The sequence below is a fragment of the Propithecus coquereli genome, unplaced genomic scaffold (genome assembly GCF_000956105.1).
Source record: "Propithecus coquereli isolate 6110/MARCELLA unplaced genomic scaffold, Pcoq_1.0 Scaffold748, whole genome shotgun sequence".
NCBI classification, from domain to species: domain Eukaryota; kingdom Metazoa; phylum Chordata; class Mammalia; order Primates; family Indriidae; genus Propithecus; species Propithecus coquereli.
The window spans coordinates 202,143-221,479 of NW_012153596.1; the positions used below are offsets into that span (position 1 = coordinate 202,143).

General features: G+C 53.2%; 1 protein-coding gene across 1 annotated transcript; it reads right to left on the reverse strand.

Annotated features, from left to right (window-relative positions):
- Positions 1–914: 914 nt before the first annotated feature.
- HAUS7 (HAUS augmin-like complex, subunit 7) lies at positions 915–18,744 on the reverse strand. The gene is made up of 10 exons (XM_012662054.1): positions 18,607–18,744; positions 17,540–17,655; positions 15,768–15,835; positions 13,174–13,235; positions 11,513–11,604; positions 10,873–11,031; positions 10,647–10,743; positions 9,944–10,168; positions 8,760–8,874; positions 915–998 (listed from the first exon to the last, which is right to left on the reverse strand). The coding sequence occupies exons 1-10, from the start codon at positions 18,715–18,717 to the stop codon at positions 928–930; spliced, it is 1,116 nt and encodes a 371-aa protein (XP_012517508.1). The 5' UTR covers positions 18,718–18,744; the 3' UTR covers positions 915–927.
- Positions 18,745–19,337: the final 593 nt, after the last annotated feature.

The window sequence follows — 19,337 nt, forward strand, 5'->3', positions numbered from 1 at the left end:
GTCCCAAGCACCTCATTCCACAGCAAGATGCACCAGCGCTTGGGGTACAGGGAGGCAACCAGGGTGAGTCCCTTGGCCTGTAAAGCAGTTGGCACAAGTGGACAGTAGTGACTGCAGGCCTGCCTCTCCTCCCACCTCCCATAGCAGCAGTCTGGAGGACGCCCCAGAAGACTGGGCAGGAGGGGCCTGGTGCCCGGCTTCCCGTGCTTTCCTTGAGTGCCCGCAGGGGAACCTGGGGAAGCAAAGGCGACAGTGCAGGGAACAGGCAGGGCAGGCAGCAGCAGGTGCAAGGGAGACCCCTCCCGTTCCTGGATCCACAGCGGCTGAGGGAGGCAGAGGCTCCACTGGTCATGCCTGTTCCTGTGCTCCCAAGGAAGGAGGTGGCCATGATGGGCACACTGTTCAGGGAGGTTCTGGGTCACCCTGTGAAGCCCAGAGAGCAGCTTCCCGGACAACCAGTCAGGCCACCGTCAGGAATTCCCCAGCCTGTGCTGAGCACCCTGCGGAGGGAGGCAGCGGAAGGAGGGAGCAGGTGCCCTGCCTGCCAGATTCAGGTGCACAGGACTTACGCGGGACCCCGAGGCCAGCCAGGGGAGGGGACGGCTGGCGACGGCAAGGAAGAATGGAAGCAACAGGGAGAGGGCACAGCCCAGACCTGCCAGGGCAGCCGGAGGGCTGTAGCCAGCTGGCCTGGACCTGGGACACCGGGCAGCCCTGGCCAGAGGGGAAGAAAGTGATGCGGAGCCACGGACACAAAAAGGCTGGAGGCGACTTCTTAGAGCCTGAGGTTTCCTCTGTGCCCAGTTCGAACCCCTCTTCCCAGCCCTGCCACCTTCCCTCCCTCCCAGGGCGCCTCGGGCCTTGCCGGGAGAACAGCTGGGGCCCTGCCAGCCGCCCGGCGCTCAGGGAGGGCTTCCCGCTCCCGCGCTAGCCTGCGCCCTTGTGCAGGCTGTCGTTGAAGACCTTGTATTTCTGCGTTAGTTCATCCATTTTGGTGGCTGCAGAGGAAAGAAAAAAAACACAAACAGCAAAGTGAGTCTAGCACTTTCCGGCCCGGAAGAGGCAGAGGTGGGCAATCCATGCAAGGGTCACCTCCTGCCCCCTCAGCCCACCCAGCCACGTGTCCTCCCTGGTGGACCCTCATCAGGCCCCAGGCACCACTGGCAGCAGGGAAATGGCTGAGCTGGGAGCTGCTAAGGGGGTCGCTCCTGGGAGCCAGGCCAGCAGCTCAGGGGCCCTGGGCTGTGGCCCCAGCCAGGTGCCCATAACCCAGCAAGGAGCCAGGGGCTATTCCGATGTTGATGGTGTATTCAATTTTAACCAAACAATATGTGTACACAGTGACAAATCCAATGACATGGAACAGCCCTAAGGTCTTAGCTGAACAACACCAGTCTCCACCACCCACCCAAGCCCGGAGGCTACCGCTGTGACCCGTGCCACCTGGCTCTTCGGGGTGAGGAGAGGGCACCAGGGCTGCCATGACACCTGCCTCTCGAGGCAGCAACCTGAGACAATGACTGCTGGGTGTGACCTGAGGGGCTACTGCTCACTCCCCTGCCCCCACAGAGTCAGCTCTGCCTTTGTGTTTTCCACTAAGTACACAGGACTCCTGGTCCTGCTCAGCCTCTCCCCTTCCACAGCCTGTCTGCGGCACTGCCTTTTACATGTCAGGTCATTAACACTGACATTAGGTGCCGTGACAGCCCGAATTTGTCATCCTCTGCTCATCCCGAGGGTGACTCTGAAGCCAGGAATCATGGGTGTGCCTCAGGGCAATGGGCCTTGAGGTGCTGAGTGGGTGGGCTCCTCCCTGCAGAGCAGGGGCTATGCTCAGCCCAGCCTGAACCGACCCCAGGCCCCTTTCCACTTGTCATCAACACGTCCAGTGGTGTCCCAGTTCAGGGGCTTCCTCTCACGACTTGCATTTCTCTAGTCTTTCCCTAGGTGCTGGACTGCTTTGGCTTTGGGTGGCATCTGTCTTCATCAAATCCTCTAGCCATCCCCGGGGCAGTCGTCAGTTGGCACCTCTCGGCTGTGGCCCAGGCCTTGTGCGTTGCCCTCGCGCTTGGCTGAGCTTGGGGGAAGCGCCCTCGGGGCTGCTCCTCTGAGGCAATGGGCTCTCTTTCTCGAAGGTTTGGCTCCAGCACTGTGACCCTGGTCCTCCAGATCGCAGAAGGCTGGATCCTGGGACACATCTTGTGGGTTCCATCTGTCCTGTGCTTGGAATCTGAAGCCTCCATTCAGCTGACTCAGTCTGGTTTGCCTGTCACTTCCTGGGCAACCCACGCCTCCATCTCCCTTCCTCTCTCTCTGGCGTGTTCGGTCACCACCAGGATTGGGCCTCCATGTCGCTTAGCCGTGTCCACTGTTCTGTCTTTTTTCTCTGTACTCTTACAGTTGCTGCCTCATTTTGTTTTCTAGTCTTTCCTCATTGCTGGATTTTTACAGCTTTGCAGGCACATCTGGATGTCACAATGAGTATGTTCACTCACATTTCATGCTCACCCAGGTCTTTCTTCTCTCTTCCATGGTGCTGGTCTCTTCCCCCAGCCCTGGACAGCCGCTGGGGTTGGGAGAGGGGGCCTGGGTAGCTGGCGCTGCCCCTGCTCTGCTGTGGTGGGGCCCCCTGCTTCCTGTGGCGTCTCTCCTTAGCAGGGGTTTGGAGGAGCCTGGGTTTGCTTATTCGTTTCATTTTCTTCGCTTCCGCCCTCTGCTTCCAGTCCACTCGCCACTGCCCCTCCCGGGGCTCCCCAGCTGCTCCCTGGGGCTGTCCTCTCACTGCAGCTGTCCCCAGCCATTGTGCTGTTCACTTTCTGCCTTCCAGAACCTGTTAACATCTCTCTTGTGCTGGCGCCCTCAACTCCCCTCCCCTCTTCCCAGCACCAAAAGGGTTGCTTCACTTCCGGAACACATCGATATTTTCATGGCAGTCAGGCCTCAGGGGCCCTGGGAGGCAAACAGGACTGCAGGTGCACCCGATCGGGATGGCAACACCCAGTGTGGGGAATGACAATGGGACAAGCTGCCAGCCCACACTGCCAAGTCCCCCCCTGCTCACGAGGCCACACCTCCAGGCACGGGCCCAGTAGACACACTGGGCCCCTCCCTTCAATACTTGGGGACGTGCCACCAACACAGCCTGGCATGCAGATGGGTGGGAGGGGAAATAGCACAGCAACACAGACATTCCCTGGTGGCAGGGCTTGAGGAGGTCATTGAGACCAGGTCCTCAATGTGTCAGATAGGAAAGGGACAAGTAAAGGATGGTTCCAAGTGGCCTTTGGTGTGCATTTGATGCTGGCTCCCTTCTTTGGGTGTGTCTTGAACCTAGGAATTCGTCTCAAACCAAATCAGGAAGGTGCCTTGGTGGGAGCCGAGTCCAGAGCCACAAGAGAGGTCGGCGCCCTGCTGGCCCTGCTCCCCTTGCATCTCTCCAGACCCCGAGGTGGCCGGGGCTCGAGGGTGAGCACAGGCTTCCCTGCCCACAAAGTGCTGCAGGTTCGCATAGCCTGATGCACACAATGCCTATCTGAAAAGCAAAACCTGTCACCAGTCCCATGGTGCCATAGTCACAGGTAAGACGGCACACTGCTAGGATACTAATGATCATTATTATAATAATGACAGCATGGATTACACACAGTTTATTAACAGCAATTGTACACACTGGGGTGAGAGTCCTAGTGACAGTGGTGACTAGGATAAATGCTATAATAAATTTTAAGGTGGAGGATTCCGGTGCAGTTCAATCAGCAAGAAGTGACTCCTGAGTGCCCATGTGGCACTCATGTGGCAGGCATGTGCCAAGGCCAAGAGCAGTGAGAAGGGAAGCTGCCCAAGGAGAGGGTGGGCTGGAGATTTCATCCAAAGACAGTCACCAAAGGAGGGCTCAGGGGCTATATGACCCAAAGCCACTACTTGAGGGCACATCAGTGGAAAATATTTCTAGGTAAATGCCTTGGTTGCTGCTGCAAACAAAAGACTGACCGAAAGCCGGGGAGGAAAGGCTGGGGAAGAAGCTGTCCACAAGGGCTCTGAGAAGCTCTGACATAGTCTTGAGACCCAGGAAGGCCATGTGCATTTCCAGGGCTGTGAAAATGCCCAGGAGAGACCTGGAAGGCCCTGAGCTCACCTCTGGCAGCCCCTGAGGCTCTGAATAAGCACGAAGTAAAGAAGAAAGAGCTGTCAACTGCCCGGCTGAGTGTTGATGAAAAATGCGAGTCTCCACATCCAAAAAGCTCAAAAAGCTCCAAATGGGATAAATTCAAAGCCATTCACACAGAGACATTATAATCAAACTATCAAAAGCCAGAGACCAACAGAATTTTGAAAACAAGTGAACAGATTTATCATGTACAATGGTCCTCAATAAGATGGCGAGCTAATTTCATGTCAAAAGTTATGAAGGCCAGAAATAATGGGATAACATATTCAAAGTACAAAAGAAAAGAACTGTCCACCAGGAATTCTATATCCATTAAGATTACCTTCAAAGACGAAGGAGAAATTAAGATATTCCCAAATAAACAAAAACTGAGGAAGTTCGTCACTAGTAGACCTTCCCTACAATGAATACTAAAGGTATGCTGCAAATGTTGTGGATGTAAAGGTAAAAAAAAAGAAATACTAAAGGTAGTCCCTCCAGGCTGAAATGAAGGGGCACTAGACAGTAACTCAAATCCACATGAAGAAATAAAGAACTCCAATAAAGGTAACAACACAGGTAAATATAAAAGTACGTATTTTTATTTGTGACTCTTTTCTTCCCCTGTGTACTTTAAAAGGCAATTATATAACGCAATAATTATAAATCTGTGTTGACAGGCATACAATACATAAAGTTGTGATTTGTATAAAATAATAGCACAAAGGAGGGGAGAAGGAAGAAAGCTGCGTTAGAGCAACGTTTCTGTGTGCTATTGAAATGAACTTGGTATTCAACTGTTTAAGATGTTAACTGTAATTCTAAGGGCAACCACTAAGAAAATAACTTAAAAAAAATAGAGTTAAAGAAACAATAAGGTAATGAAAATGGTATGCTAAAAAATATCTACTAAGCACTAAAGAAATAAGAGGAATAGAGGATCGTCGGTATTTCTGTTAAGTATAAACGGATGAAACAATGTGGTAAAAAGGTAGATATTGGTAGAATGGATAAAACAGTCTGGCAGTACCTCAAAAAGTTAAATATAGAGTCACCATGTGACCCAGCAATCCTATTCCTGGGTATGTACCCCAGCAAACTGAAAACCTGTGCTTACACACACACTTGCGCACACGTTCATGGCAGCGTTATTTGTAACTGCCAGAAGGTAGGAACAATCATATGTGTACCAACAGGTATATGGATAAACAAAAGGTAGTGTATCCAAACAAGGGAATGTCATTAAGTCCCAGAAAGGAGTGAAGTACATGGATAAACCTTAGAAAACATCATGCTCAGTGAAAGAGGCCAGACACGAAAGGCTATGTGTCGTGTGATCCCATTTATAGCAACATCCAGACAGGCAAATCTGCAGACAGACGGCGGATCGGTGGTTACCAGGAGCTGGGCTAGGGGAGTGGGCACTGACTGCTAATGGTATGGGATTTCTTTTGGGGGTGATAAAAATGTCCTGGACTTAGATAGTGGTGATGGTTACACAACTGCTGTGAATATCCTAAAATCTGCTGAATTGTACACTTTTCAAATGGTGAACGTTATGTTAATGTGAATTATAGCTCAGTAAAGCTGTTATTGTTAAAAATGAAGAAAAGCAAAGTAGGAAAACTGGCTTTACCTTCTTTCTTTAGATTTATTTTGCCATTTATTTTCTAACCTCCTGAAATGTGGTATTAGTGCAGAAATTTAAAAAAAAAAAAAGAATAGAATAGAGAGCCCGGAAACCCATACGTGTGTGGGCACGTGGTAACTAACAGAGGTGGCAGTGTTGCAGACCAATGGGGAGAGTGAATTCCATTCAATGGCGCTGAGACAAATGTGGACCTCCGCCTCACACTCATCATACTCACACCTCGATCATACCAAGATTCAACTGTTGGAAGATTACTGACCTAACTAAAGAAGGTAATACTACGCAGTTTTTGGAAGACAATAGAGAGTATCTTCAGGACACTGGAGTAGAAAAGTATTCGTCAGTGAGACAGCGGAGGCCTGCCCATAAAGAAATGATGGCTACATGGGCCGCGCGCGGTGGCTCACGCCTGTAATCCTAGCTCTCTGGGAGGCCGAGGCGGGCGGATTGTTTGAGCTCAGGAGTTCGAGACCAGCCTGAGCAAGAGCGAGACCCGGCCTCTACTAAAATTAGAAAGAAATTAATCGGCCAACTAAAAATATATAGAAAAAATTAGCCAGGCATGGTGGCGCATGCCTGTAGTCCCAGCTACTCGGGAGGCTGGGGCAGTAGGATCACTTGAGCCCTGGAGTTTGAGGTTGCTGTGAGCTAGGCTGACGCCACGGCACTCACTCTAGCCAGGGCAACAGAATGAGACTCTGTCTCAAAAAAAAAAAGAAATGATGGCTACATCTCACTATATTCAAATGGAAAGCTACCGTACGGCAAAGGACCACAGGAAAGGAGTGAAGAGCTAAGCCGCACAGTGGAGGCAGATACATGCGATACATTGAATGCGCAAAAACTTGTGTCCAGAACGCAAAAAGGGCCGCAAATCAATGAGAAAGAGATGAGCAACCCAACAGAAAGATGAGCAAGACTGAAACAGGCACTTCACGTAAGAGAAAACTTCAATGGTCAATAAAGGTATGAAAAGCTACAACCTTGTTGGTAATCAGTGAAACGCAAAATAAAGATGCAGTGAAATACAGTACGCACCTACCAACGAGGCGCCAGTGAGAAAACTGGAAGTAGCAACTGTGGTGGGGGTGTGAAGCAATGGGATGGCTCATGCACTACTGGTGGCGGACGGGCAACATGGCAGGACCGAGTAGCACTGAAGACACTGGAACAACCCACACATGTACCAACAGTGGAACGGATGGGCACGGCGCAGGGTAGGCCTCCGATGGAACACTACGTGGCATGAGTTGGCAAACTACAGTCTGCCACCTGCTTTTATAAGTGAGGTTTTCCAGAAACACAGCCAGACTCTCTCATCTATGCATCCTCTATGGCTGCTTTCCTGCAACAACAGCAGAGTTGAGTAGTTGCCACAGAGACCACGCGGCCCGTAACGCCTTAAATATTTACTATCGGACCCTTTACAGGAAAAGTTTCCTGACTCATGCTAACTGGCAACGAAAATGAACAAATTACAGATCCACACGATTAAGTGAATCTCACAAAGAAATAACTGTCACCAAGTCAGGACAGCAGTTACCTAGAGGCAGGAGAGGATTACGATCGGAAGACGCACATGGGAGGTGCTAGCCATGTCCCACTTCTCGACCTGGGCTGTGGTAACGCAAGTATTCACTTTGAAATCATTTGAAGTAGAATGAAGGAGGTTTGACGTAGCACAGGGAAAACACCAAACCAGTTCGTATTTCTGGCACTATAAGTTGAGACTCCTCCCGAAATGCTGTTTTTCTTTTTCTTTTTTTTGTCATCTGTATACTGGATATTCTTTATTTTTATAGACAAAGGGCTTTAAAACAGTATTAAAAATATGCTCAAGAAACCAACAGAAAAAAAATTTTCTTAATGTATATTTCCACAATTAAAAAAATTATTCAGAAGAAAAATTTAATTAAAATTGAATTCAGATACAATTGTGTACCTACACAGTAGCAAAACTGTGAAAAGGATCAAACGCAGAGCTGCTGCAGACACAGTAAAAGGGAAATCGTTTGAGCCTAACGACCTGGCCTCACTAACCCCTCAGGAACTCTGTCTTGAGGACATAATCGAAGATGAATGTCTAAACATATTCACTGTGCACTTTTTCTTAAGATTGAAAATCAAGGAGAAACGTAACCCAAGTAACGCACGCTCGTTGGAGAATGTCTGAAGATTAGAGCCAAGGCTGGTTCCGACGCAGAACCGGTGTCCACTTTCTGGCTCATTTCCTTCAAGGGTTTCTTCTACGTTTGCTTCCCTTAGAAAGGGGAGGTCATACTGTATATTTCATTTCTTCACCTGCATTTGCCCTTTAACATTTTATAATATACATTTCCTCACGTCCTTGCAACCAACTCTAAACAACAGATATGATCCCCGCCGTGTAGACACAGCATTATTTACCCAAGCATTACCCGACGTTAGAACTCGGGATCGTTTCCATTTTCTCACTATTGTAAATCCTGCCATAGCAGTATGTGTAATAGTAAAAACTGAAACTGACTTACAGATTCAGTAATAGAAAATGTTAAGCAAATGTTAGCAGGTACCTGACTAGAATAATATCTCACAATTAAAAATGTTACTTAGGAAAAATGGGAAAACACTTCAAATGAAGTCAAAGGGAAAGAACATAATATAAAACATAATTCCCATCTTATGAGTACATTTAACTTTAAAAAAAACCAGTAACCGGAAAAAGAATGGAGGGAAATAGTCCAAAATACTAACACCAACCACCTCTGGGTCACCAGGGTCATTTTTATTTTTAGCTCTGCAGGCCTTTGGGTTATCTGAATTTTCTGCAATGAATATATTTATTTTATAATCTGTTGAAAGTGTTTTTTTCCAAGGAAAGGAAAATATGCTTTAGAAAAAGAAGAAAGAAAGAAGGGGCGAGTCCCCAGATGCTCCCCAAGTGCTGGTGTGCACAGAAAAGCCGAGAGGGCGGCCACGTACCTAGACTCATCACAGAGCTGTCACTGCCCCAGCAGATCTGCTCGCCCTGCTGCTTCCTCACCGTCTCCACAGCTTTCCCAGAGGTGTCAGCGACCTCCACGACTGCCTTCAATAGCTGGGGAGGGAGGGAGTGTGTGGGCATTAAATGCTGCTGGTTTGACCTAGAGATAGTATCTCCTGCTTCCCACCCAAGTTCACACTGAGCATGTAGCATTCTTCCCCAAAGACAGAGTCTCAGATCTAAGTCCCCTTCCTCCTGGCCTGGTGGGGATGCCATACTATGATGCTGCTCTGGTAACCTTCAGTGCCTAGTGACATGCCAGCCAGCACTCCATGTCCTCCCAGACCGAGTAAGGCAAATGGCCCAAGAAAAAAGGTCAGGAGAGGCCTGTGCCCTAACTATCCCTGTTGGAGGGTCTCACAAGACAGGGTGGTCAGAGGTTGTGAAGCCTTGGAGCCTCTCCATTAAAAAAACCAAAATAAATAGCGTGAAACCCTTGAGCCAAGACCAGAGTTTTGCATATGGCAAATGTGATAATCATAACTGAACCCAGCTTTTTAGGTTGGCCTCTGGGGTTCTGAAATGTGGAACAACAAAACAAGTAAACACCTACTTAGCGTGGCAGTGGGAGACCGCTTTCTCCTGTCTTGCCAGAGCCGGTCATGGGCACAGACAAGCAAGCATTTGTCTGCCTGTCTGGCATGGTTCTTGGTCATGTACAAGAATGAATGGATCTTGATTTGTTTGGGTATAATGTGAAAATAGAATGAGACCAATATAAGGACGGAAGCTGGAGGCTGGGATAAGGTCACATACCATGGCAAGTAGGACCTAACACAGGCAGTGCGCAAACCTCTTCAGGGCCCAGGGTCTTGACTTAGTTAATACCCGCTGAAGTGCGGAGGGTTTGGGGACAACACCCACATCGCCCCTCCACCACACAAGTGCCCTCCCTCCATGACACCAAGAGAAGCACTTGGCCCAACCCACTGAAGGTCCCAGGCCTGGAGCCCAGAGCCTTGCCATGTACTGTCTTGCAGGGAACCCAGGCCAAGCCCCTCTCGGCCCCTCAGCCCAGCCCTCAGGTCTCTCATCCGGGACTGCTGAGGCCCCTAAGCCCAGGGAGGTTGTGAGCTGTCAGTCTGAGTGGGCAGGGCAGGGAAGAGGGGAGGACAATTCTTACTTGGCTGCAGGAAGTCAGAGACTGGTACACAGCCTGGACGATGGGGCCGCACGGGTGGAGGTTGGGGCCTGGGCGCTGGCAGCACTCACCCAGCTCATTGTCGTAGACTTGGAGGAAAGCCAAGATGAGCTGGTGGAAGTCAGAGATGACTAGGCGCAGCTTCTGGTCCAGGGTGCTGGTGTCGGCCCCACCCACAGCAGCCCCTTGCTTGTGCTGCGCAAAGCACTGCAAAGCCAGAGGCAAAGAGTCCCTCGAGACTGTCCCCGCCTGGCCGGCGACACCGTGTAGTCAGGATGACAGGAGACAGGGCTGAACGAAGCAACTCGGCTTAGAGCAAGACCTTCTTTCTGGCTTCGGGCCTCAATCCTGCCACTTACGCTAGCGTGGGCCTCAGTCTTTTTCATAAGCACAGAAAGAGGCCGCGCCAAGGGCTGCCGGGAGAGCCACATGTGACAAGGCACAGGCAAACAAGGAGCTCGGGCAAGCTTCCCAGCTCGCGCACAGACCTTTGCTCCCCAGGCCCAGCCTCCGCACCCCTCACCTTCATGTGGAGTGAGCACTCGCAGCATTCTAGAACCTGTCGGGCACTGTGCACGAGCCACCTCCCTTAAGCCTCACATGCTGGGGCAGGTGACGTCACTTGCCCTAGGACACAAAGCGGGCCCCCCAAGCCTCACTGCCCCCAGCAGCAGGCACCCCTCACCTCCACTCTGAGCACCTGCAGCTTGGCAGTGCTCTCCTGCAGCTGCCTGGCCAGCTCCGCCACCTTCTCTTCCTCAGACTTGGCAGAGGGGCTGTCCCTGCAGGGAGAGAAGGGGGACATTTCCAGCTCCACACCGCCATGGGTGTCTGTGGTAACAGAACCAGGTGGGGCTGGAGCTGGGACAGGAACCTGTGGCACTGCTGCCGAGGACTTGTGGAGCACATACCGCTGCCAGTCGTCACTCTGCTTGTTGAGGAGGGTCTGCATGTTGAGGGGCCGCGGGTCACACTCAGGGTTCAGGAGCATCTGCATGTGGGGGCTGGAGAAGAGCTCCTCCAGCAATGCCTCATTCTTCTCCGTGGTGTCCATGAAGTGCTCTTTTGGCCTGCAAAGGCAGCCCAGGGCCCTGCCATCACAGGTTGCAGCACTGACCCAGCAGGCCCTTAGTCCCACATGGACGACCCAAGAGGCAGAACAAGACCAGGCCGAGGCCAGGAAAAGGAGCTCCACTACTTTGGGTGCTCACCTACCTCGAACATGCCCCGCCCATCCTCTCCCAAGCCCACACCACTCCTTCCAACTCACACCCGGGACCTTGGGCAGCAGCCTGGCATCCATAGGACACAGCCACCCCTCGCCCATACACTGCTTGGCCCAGACTGGCCAGCCAGATCCCCAAGGGGGGTGTCCTGCCTCAGCTGGCATCCCTAGCTCCTGGGCCAGTAGGCGGCTGCTGCCAGCAAACGGCTGCCCCCAGAAGGGCAGTGAGACCCCAGCTGCAGATGCACCCCCAGTCCTACGAGCTCCAGATCTAGGACCAAGACAAGACTGTCCAGGGCACCTATCTGGGCCATCCAAACCTCCACCTCGAGCAACTGGAGTATCCAATGGTCAGGCTCCGGACTGTGTCCAGCAACTGGTCCATGAAGTGCAGCTGCTTCTGGGCACAGGCACAGCCCTGGGCAGGGAAGGCCACATGCATTCACTGGCTAGACCTCAGCTAGGCCGAGGCAGCTGTTTCAGGCACTCCTGCCCCACGGGCCACCCTCTGTCCCTGCCTGGCCACATCTTGGACTAGCTCAGGGACTTCGGCCTCAGAGGCTTCCACCAAGTGCTCCCTGCCCAGCCCCCGCCTCAGGCTGCCATGACGCCTAGGACCACACTTCAGAACATGCCAGGTGCTGTAGAAACATACAGGAGTGTGTGCTTATCACAGAGCTAACAGCACAGCTTATTGAGTGGGCGTGTGACATGCAGCAGGGCCTGCTGAGACAGAACACAGCCCACAGGGACCTGATGGTGGCCCATTCATCAGGTTGACCTCCAGGCCAAGGCCAGGAACAGCTAAAGCTGCTGTGACAGGGCAAGGTGCATGGCAAACAACTTCCATCTCAGTACCCACATTAGGTAGTACCCCTCTTCAAACCATTTTCAGGCCGGGCGCGGTGGCTCATGCCTGTAATCCCAGCACTCTGGGAGGCCAAGGTGGGAGGCTCACTAGAGCTCAGGAGTTCAAGACCAGCCTGAGCAAGAGTGAGACCCCGTCTCTACCAAAAACAGAAAAATTAGCTGGTCACGGTGGTGCACGCCTGTAGTCCCAGCTACTTGGGAGGCTCAGGCAGAAGGATCGCTTGAGCCCAGGAGTTTGAGGTTGCTGTGAGCTAGGCTGACGCCATGGCACTCTAGCCCGGGCAACCACAGTGAGACTGTCTCAAAAAAAATAAAAGGCATCGTCACATATTCTCATTCCATTATATTTTTCTTTATTTTAAAAAATATAAAATAATATGTGTTATTTGTTTTGGAAAATTCAGTAAAGTTTTAAACAGTTAATGCAATTTACTACTTCATTTATTTTCAACATCCTGCTATGAAGCAAATAGAGCTACCATGTAACCCAGCAATCCCAGATGTGGCTACATACCCAAGAGGTGTTCAGTCAGAAAGTCACACAAGAATGTTCACAGCAGCATTATTCATAATAATCAAAAGTGAAAACAATTATTTCAAAATTCAGAAATGTTAAGGGCAGGCGGGGGTCTCCTGACTGGCGGTGGGTGGGGGGCCTCTGTGTAGAAACATGTGAGTGGGCAGCATGTGGGGGCCTGGCTCTGCTACCCTGCGACCTCAAATGAGTTGTTCGTCACCTCCCCTACTGCTGAGGGTGGCTGCGACAATTACTGTCAAAGTGCTGGGCAAGAATGTAGTCATCAACCAAGGACAGGTCACACTCTTTGTCCCTTTGGTCATCATGAGCCAGAGATCTACCTCTACTTCCATAGTCCTCCTCTCCCCTGTGCCCAAGGGACAGCTAGGGTCTGCCCAAGAGAATCCTAGCAGCTCTTGCCCCAGGGACACCTCAAGAGACAGCCTGCCCAGGCACGCGGCCGGCTCGGGGGCCTGAGGAACCTCAAAGGCACTAGGGTAAGAAACTGCTACCATCCCCATGCTGGCATCACCCAGGTCCCCAGCCCAGGGCAGAAAATGTCCGTGTTCTCTGTGGGGACAGACGAGCTCCTTCTCTTACCTTTAGGAGCTCCTGGTCGTCTGGAGTGCACAGCATCAGCTCATGGCCTAGTTTCACCATCTCTGTGAGAGCACAAAGACCTTGTCACTGCAAGCACCCACCCAACCAGAAGACTATACCAGATATCCAGGAGGCTCACGACATGCAGGGCGCCAAGACTCCCGCAGTGAGGGTGCTCCTACAGGCCCAGTACACACGAGGCCAGGACCAGCGTGGACCAGAGGCAGGTGGAAAACATCCCCCGTTGCCAGAGCTGCCTGTCGCTGTGTGACCTGCACTCTCTGGGCATCAGTTTCCGTACCTGACACTAAGGGGTTGTGCCCACACTCTTCCATACGCGAGGCTCTCGAACTCTGGCTTTAGTAGAAGCCAGACGACTGCCTGAGGAGCAGACGGCGGCCAGGGAGCCTCCGAAACACGCTGCGTGCCGCCCTCAGAGACCTCGTGAGGCCAAAGCAAAAGGAACCGCGGCTCACATGTGTTGATATCCTAAAGGTCTTTCATGTCACCATCTCCTACCATCTTGCCGGCAACCCTAGGAGGTGGGCCTTGGTTCCATTTTACACATAGGGAACCTGAGTTCCTGCATGGCACAGAGGCCATCCAAACACATCTTCTGAGTAACCACCTGGTTTACAGAGAAAGGCCAGGACTTGGAGCCAGGAAGCCTGGGGCGGTACTAGCCCCCTCCCCCCGGCTACCCTGTGGCAACACCCTCAATCCCCTCACAGGCAAGACCCTTCTCCCACCTCTATGTGCCTCAATAACAGAACAGGCGCAACCCTGCACGGCATCTGCTTTGGAAGGTTTGTTGCGGGAAGCAAGCAGAGTGTCCGTGTGAAGGCACTCAGCAACCCTGCAGGTGCTGCACAAATGCCAACTGTACCCCCCAAGGAAGTCTGCCCCCCACAGCCCTTAACCCCAAATCATCATGACCTCCCCGACCCCTCTCTCCTGCACAGCGAGTCCAGCCAACCCTCATGCTAAATCCAGGATCTGACCAGTACTCCCCCTCCACTGCCCCCCAACTCTCGTCTGGATCAGCCACTGCAAGAGATGCATTGATGTCCCCGCCTCTGCCTGGGGCTCTGGGGCTCCTATTCTTGCCACAGTGGGCCCAGGGGTCCTGTTAAGCCCAACATCCAGCAGCAGCCTTCCTCAGAGTGAGAGCCAGTATCCTTCCGTGGCCCACAAGGCCCAGCCTGACCTCCCCTCTTGCTCTCCAGTCCACTCCAGGCACACAGACCTCCTCACTGGTCCTCAAAGGTGCCAGGCACAAGTGCACCTCAGGCCCTTTGCACATGCTGCTCCCTCGCCCTGAACACTATTCCTCCTGCCACCTGCCCGGCTCACTTCCTCCCTTCCTGCCACCTTACCTCAGTAGTACCACCCTTCCCCCAAGCCACCCAGGCACCTCTCTGGCCTTGCCTGGCTGTTCACAACGCTTCTCACCGTCCAGTGCTCTGAGGATCTTCCTGCCCTGTCTGTCCATCGCCTGTCTCTCCCGGCTAGCACGTAAGCTCTGGGAGGGTAGCACAATCCGATGCTACACCCCCAGCACCTAAAATAGCGCCCTGTATACAGTAGGTGCTCCTTTAATATTTGTCACATGAATTCCAGAACTATCCTAGCCCCCTACTTGTCCTGGTTTCTCTCACACTCTTTGACAACCCCAACACTCAGCACACTCTGAAGAGGCAGACAAGGCTGGGGTTTTCAACCCCACTTTACAGAAGAAGAAACTGAGGCTGGGAATGGTGAAGTCAAGGCTGTGGCTGGACTAGGGGCCAGCTTGAGGGCCAAGGTCAGGGTCAACATGTGTCTGTATTAGAGAATTCACGTGCCATCTCACGGCCTCTGGGTGGTCCCATTAGTAGGCAAGTACCAGACACAATAGCTCCAGGGACAAGGACAGTACTTCTGTGTGGCCCAAGCCAGGCTACAGGCTGCTGCAAGATACAACATTCGGTTCTTCCAGCCCAGTTCAGCTGCGAGGACGACTATCTGGATAATTAATTTGACAATGCCAGCCGGAGCATGGATCAGGGCTCTGGGGTCCAGTTTACCCACCCTGGAGCAGTCAGAACAAACACAGGCCCATGAAAAATTTGACCTTTGAAATTCCATCCACTTTTGAAGACATCATCGTTAAGGTGAAAAGTTAGCCATCTAATAGTCATTACCGGATTAAGGACAGTTTCTACCAAGAAATGATGGAAAAGAAGAGTTATAACACAAGCCCCGGCACAGAGGAATAGGCATGTTCCCAAAATTGCCATGTGCAGAGGACGTGTGGATGTGCTGGGGAGACGGAACCACCAATGGTGCTGGCAGCAGGCGCCTCTCTGCCTACCAGTGCTGCAGAGGACTGACATGCTCTTGGTCTCTGTGAGAGGAGCTTTTATATTCACCATGCCTAGAATCAGGGGGTCTTGATTCTAGAAGGCTCTAGCAAAATCCACAGAGTGCACACCATTCAAAAGAAAACTTCAGTCTGGTGCAAAATTCACTACAACTCAGGAAGGAGGCTATAAACAAGCTCAGAATTGCCCAGAATTTACCACCAAATTCCACACTCTCATAACAAGACTTACCTTGAATCTTCACCTCTGCTGGGGCTCCCTTTAGTGAGCTGAACTTGTCCTGCAAGGTGGGGCAGACCCTGCAAGGAAACAGCAAAGCCAGTGAGGCCTGAGAGGGCTGGAGAATCCCCCTCACCACCCCATCTGTACACTTGCTCTCAGGAGTGAACTGCTTGTGTGTATGTACTAAATGCCACCACAGAATGGTTAATTTTATGTCATGTTAATTTCATCTCCATAAATTCTTAGGAAAAACACTTCAAAAAGCTTACCTCAGAAATGTGCATTTGAATACTGAAATGAAAATTCTTCTCACAGTTAAAAAAAAAGACATGACCACACAGGGGAAAAGAGAGAACTCCTCAACACTCTGAGCTCTTTCTTGAAACAGTGGTGCCAGATGGCTTTGGGGGTGCAGACCAGGCCCTCTGGCACTGGCCCCAGGCCAGTACCTGCTCCTCTGGGGTGGGGCACCTTCTTCCCTTCCAGCCCCAGTATACCCAGCCACCAGCTCCCAGAGGACATGGCCTCCCCTGGGTAGCTCACAGCCACCTTGGCATCTCTCTGTCCCAGTGGGGCCAGGGTACCATCCTTCTACTGAGCTCTCACCTCCCAGATCACAGGCTTGCCAAGGCCAGGAGCTGGCTTTCCATTCTGTATTTCTGGGGCTTAATACTGTGGCCAGTTAGTGTCTAATGAATGAACAATCATCACCTCTTGTCGCAGAATAATCTGCCATTAGTGAATGCCAACACTTAGCTCTTCCCAGAGAGGGCTCAGCCCATAAGCAAGCCCCGTTTCTGTAAATAAAGTTTTATTGGCATTCAGCCCTGCCCATTCCTCCACATGCTGTCTGTGGCTATTTTTGTGCCACAATGGCAGAGACTGACAATGTTAACTGTGTGGGCCTTTGCAGAAAAGGCTCATTGAGCCCTCCTTTAGGCTATTTGGGGGTTCCTGCTGTGACAGACTCTAAAGTCACAGTCACAGTTATTCACCCTTAGCATGGTGCAGCCCTGCCTTGACAGCAGCACACCAATACATGTGACAGGGGCCACTCATAAGCATTTTGCCTTAAGAGTGATCTGGTGGGCAGAACAGGTTCCAGATGCAGAATGCATGGGAGTTAGGAAGTCTTGAAATACCTAGACACGTGTTGTAAGCCACACACAGCTCAAGCCTCCCACTGGCTCTCCTCCTTCAGGGCAACACAGTCCAGCTGCTGTACCTCCAGCCCCAAGCTCCATGCCTAGTGCAACACGAGGTACTGGGGATGTCACCCCAGCTGCTGAGGCCTCACGCTCTTGCTAGGGATCCCCAGGAGCCTGCCATCATGGCAGCCCCCCACCATGCAGAGAAAGAGGATCTTTCCACAGGGCTGCTAGAGCCTGAGCTCCACCCTGCCACGGCCCTGGTTGTCACTCCTGTACTGCAAGACCCGGGACAGTTCATGGCTCCCGCCTGACCCTCAGCTTCCTAGTCTGAGACGGAGAGGACTGACGTAGAGCATCTCCAAACTGGTAGTTAAAGCACGGAAAACCCTCCAAAATCCAGCTCAGCACAGCATCAAGGAGGTGGATGGACTAGCCTGGCACTGCTGGGAGCCACTTCACCCCCAATTTGAGCAGGGCTCAGTAGTCAGCACTTCCCACCTAACCAGCTGCTCTCAGGGGGGCCTCTGGGAGGATAGCTATCACAGAAAGCACAAACCCCATCTTCCCCAAGTGGGCTAGGAGGCGTGGGTGTATCCCCCAGATGGGATGAGGAAGAAAGCAGGGAGTTACCGTATACACATCCACTCCAGGATCTCCAAGCGGTACTTCGAGGGGCTACACAGCAGTTCCTGAATCGTCTTTGGTTCTGTGATATACAGACCCTCTAGGAAGGGGCAGTTTAGGTCCTAAGCAAGGAAAGGGCAAGCCAGAAGCTTCAGGAAGCACCACCACTGAAGGGTACCAACGTGCTTCTGTAAGCTCTCATGACGCCTGCCTTCACACACGCCCTGCAGCCCAGCACCCCTCGAGTTCTACCATCCTGCCAAGAGTTCACACCCCCTCATTACTGAACCCACACCTCCTGCGGCCTGCTGCCCCATGCCTTCAAGCGTGTCCCTTCTGGGCTCTTGTGGCAGCAAGCCCTAGGAGCAACACCTAAGACATCAGATCTAGGCTCCTGGGCAGAGGGAAAGGGGAAGGAGAGAGGGAGAGGGACCACTGAGCCTGTCGTGGAGGGGTGGGGATGGGGGCAGGGCAGGCAGAGTGGAGAGGGGTGAGGAAGAGATGGAGAGGAGAGTGATGGAAGGGAGGGAGGAGAGCAGGGGTATGGGAAGAGGGAAGCAGGGCAGAGGGAGCGGCCAGTGGGCCAAAGGGACCTGGGACAGCTCCCTGAACTTATGGGCCCGGCTTCCTAACTGCTGCGATGAGGGGTTTTGGAGGCCACCCCTGGCATCTGACGCCGAGCCCCGGTCTCGCTGATTTGACAGAGTGGCATTGGGCTCTTCCCATCTGTCTCCCCCAGACCCCACAAGCTCCTTGAGGCCAGGGCCTCCCTCGGTCCTCCGTCTCTGCAATTGCTCCAAGCGCCCAGCCCGGGTCTTGCAGAGTTCCATCCGTAGCGCTGGCCCCAACTACCAGGCACGGGCCGTGGAGACGGCAAGCGCGAAGGCCGGGGCACCCGAAAGAGCAAAGATGCATGCTCCACAAGCAGCGCCTCCCTGCAGGGTAACAAGGCGCAGCCAGGACCCGCCACAGAGGCCGCGCGGCGCCGCCGACTTCCGCGGCAAGCCCGCCCGCACCTCGGGCAGGGCCCTGTCCGGCCCCCCGTCCGGGGTTGCTCCCTGGGCCCGCAGCACCTTCAGCTTCCCGAACACCTCCACAGCCGCCTTCAACACGCTGTGGTCGCCCTTGTCCTCGTAGTAGTAGTCGCCGCCGCCGCCGCCGCCGCCAGCAACCTGCCCCGCCATGTTTCGCCCTCGCAGCCGCGCCCCGCCCACGCCCTGGCCCCACAGGCCGGCCCGCCTGCCAATCACGCGCCGGCGCTCTTCCCGCCCACCCGCCTGGGCGGGGGACCAGGCCACCCCTCAGACGAGCGCGGCTGTGCACCCCTCCCCCGCCGCGACTTCCTATTGGGCCGCGGCTTGGCGGGAACCGGCGCCCGGGCTCTCACGCCAGCGTCGGCACCACCCAGGGGCCGGGCCACAGGGCGGGACGTGGACCCAGGCCGAGCTGGGGCTGACGCTGGCTCTCTGTCGCCGGCCTTGCTGGCGTCGCCCTGCCGGCAGCCGGGAGGAGGACACGTCGAGGCGATGCTTGTCCAGAAGGGGGCGCTCCCGCCTCGCTCGGGTTGTCCTGGGCCTCAGTTGCGGAGGACCTTGGTCCCCAGCAGGAAGAAGGGGAGCCTTGGATGCAGAATGGAACTGGGACTTCAGCTTCCCTCGCCCAGCGCGGGGCTCTGTCTCCTGTTTACCATACTCACGCCATAAAGGGACGTTTCTTGAATTTAAATCCCATGCCTACACATAGCTGTGTGACTTTGCGTCGGTTACCTAACCTGTCTGTGCCTCCTTGCCCTGGCCTACTGGGG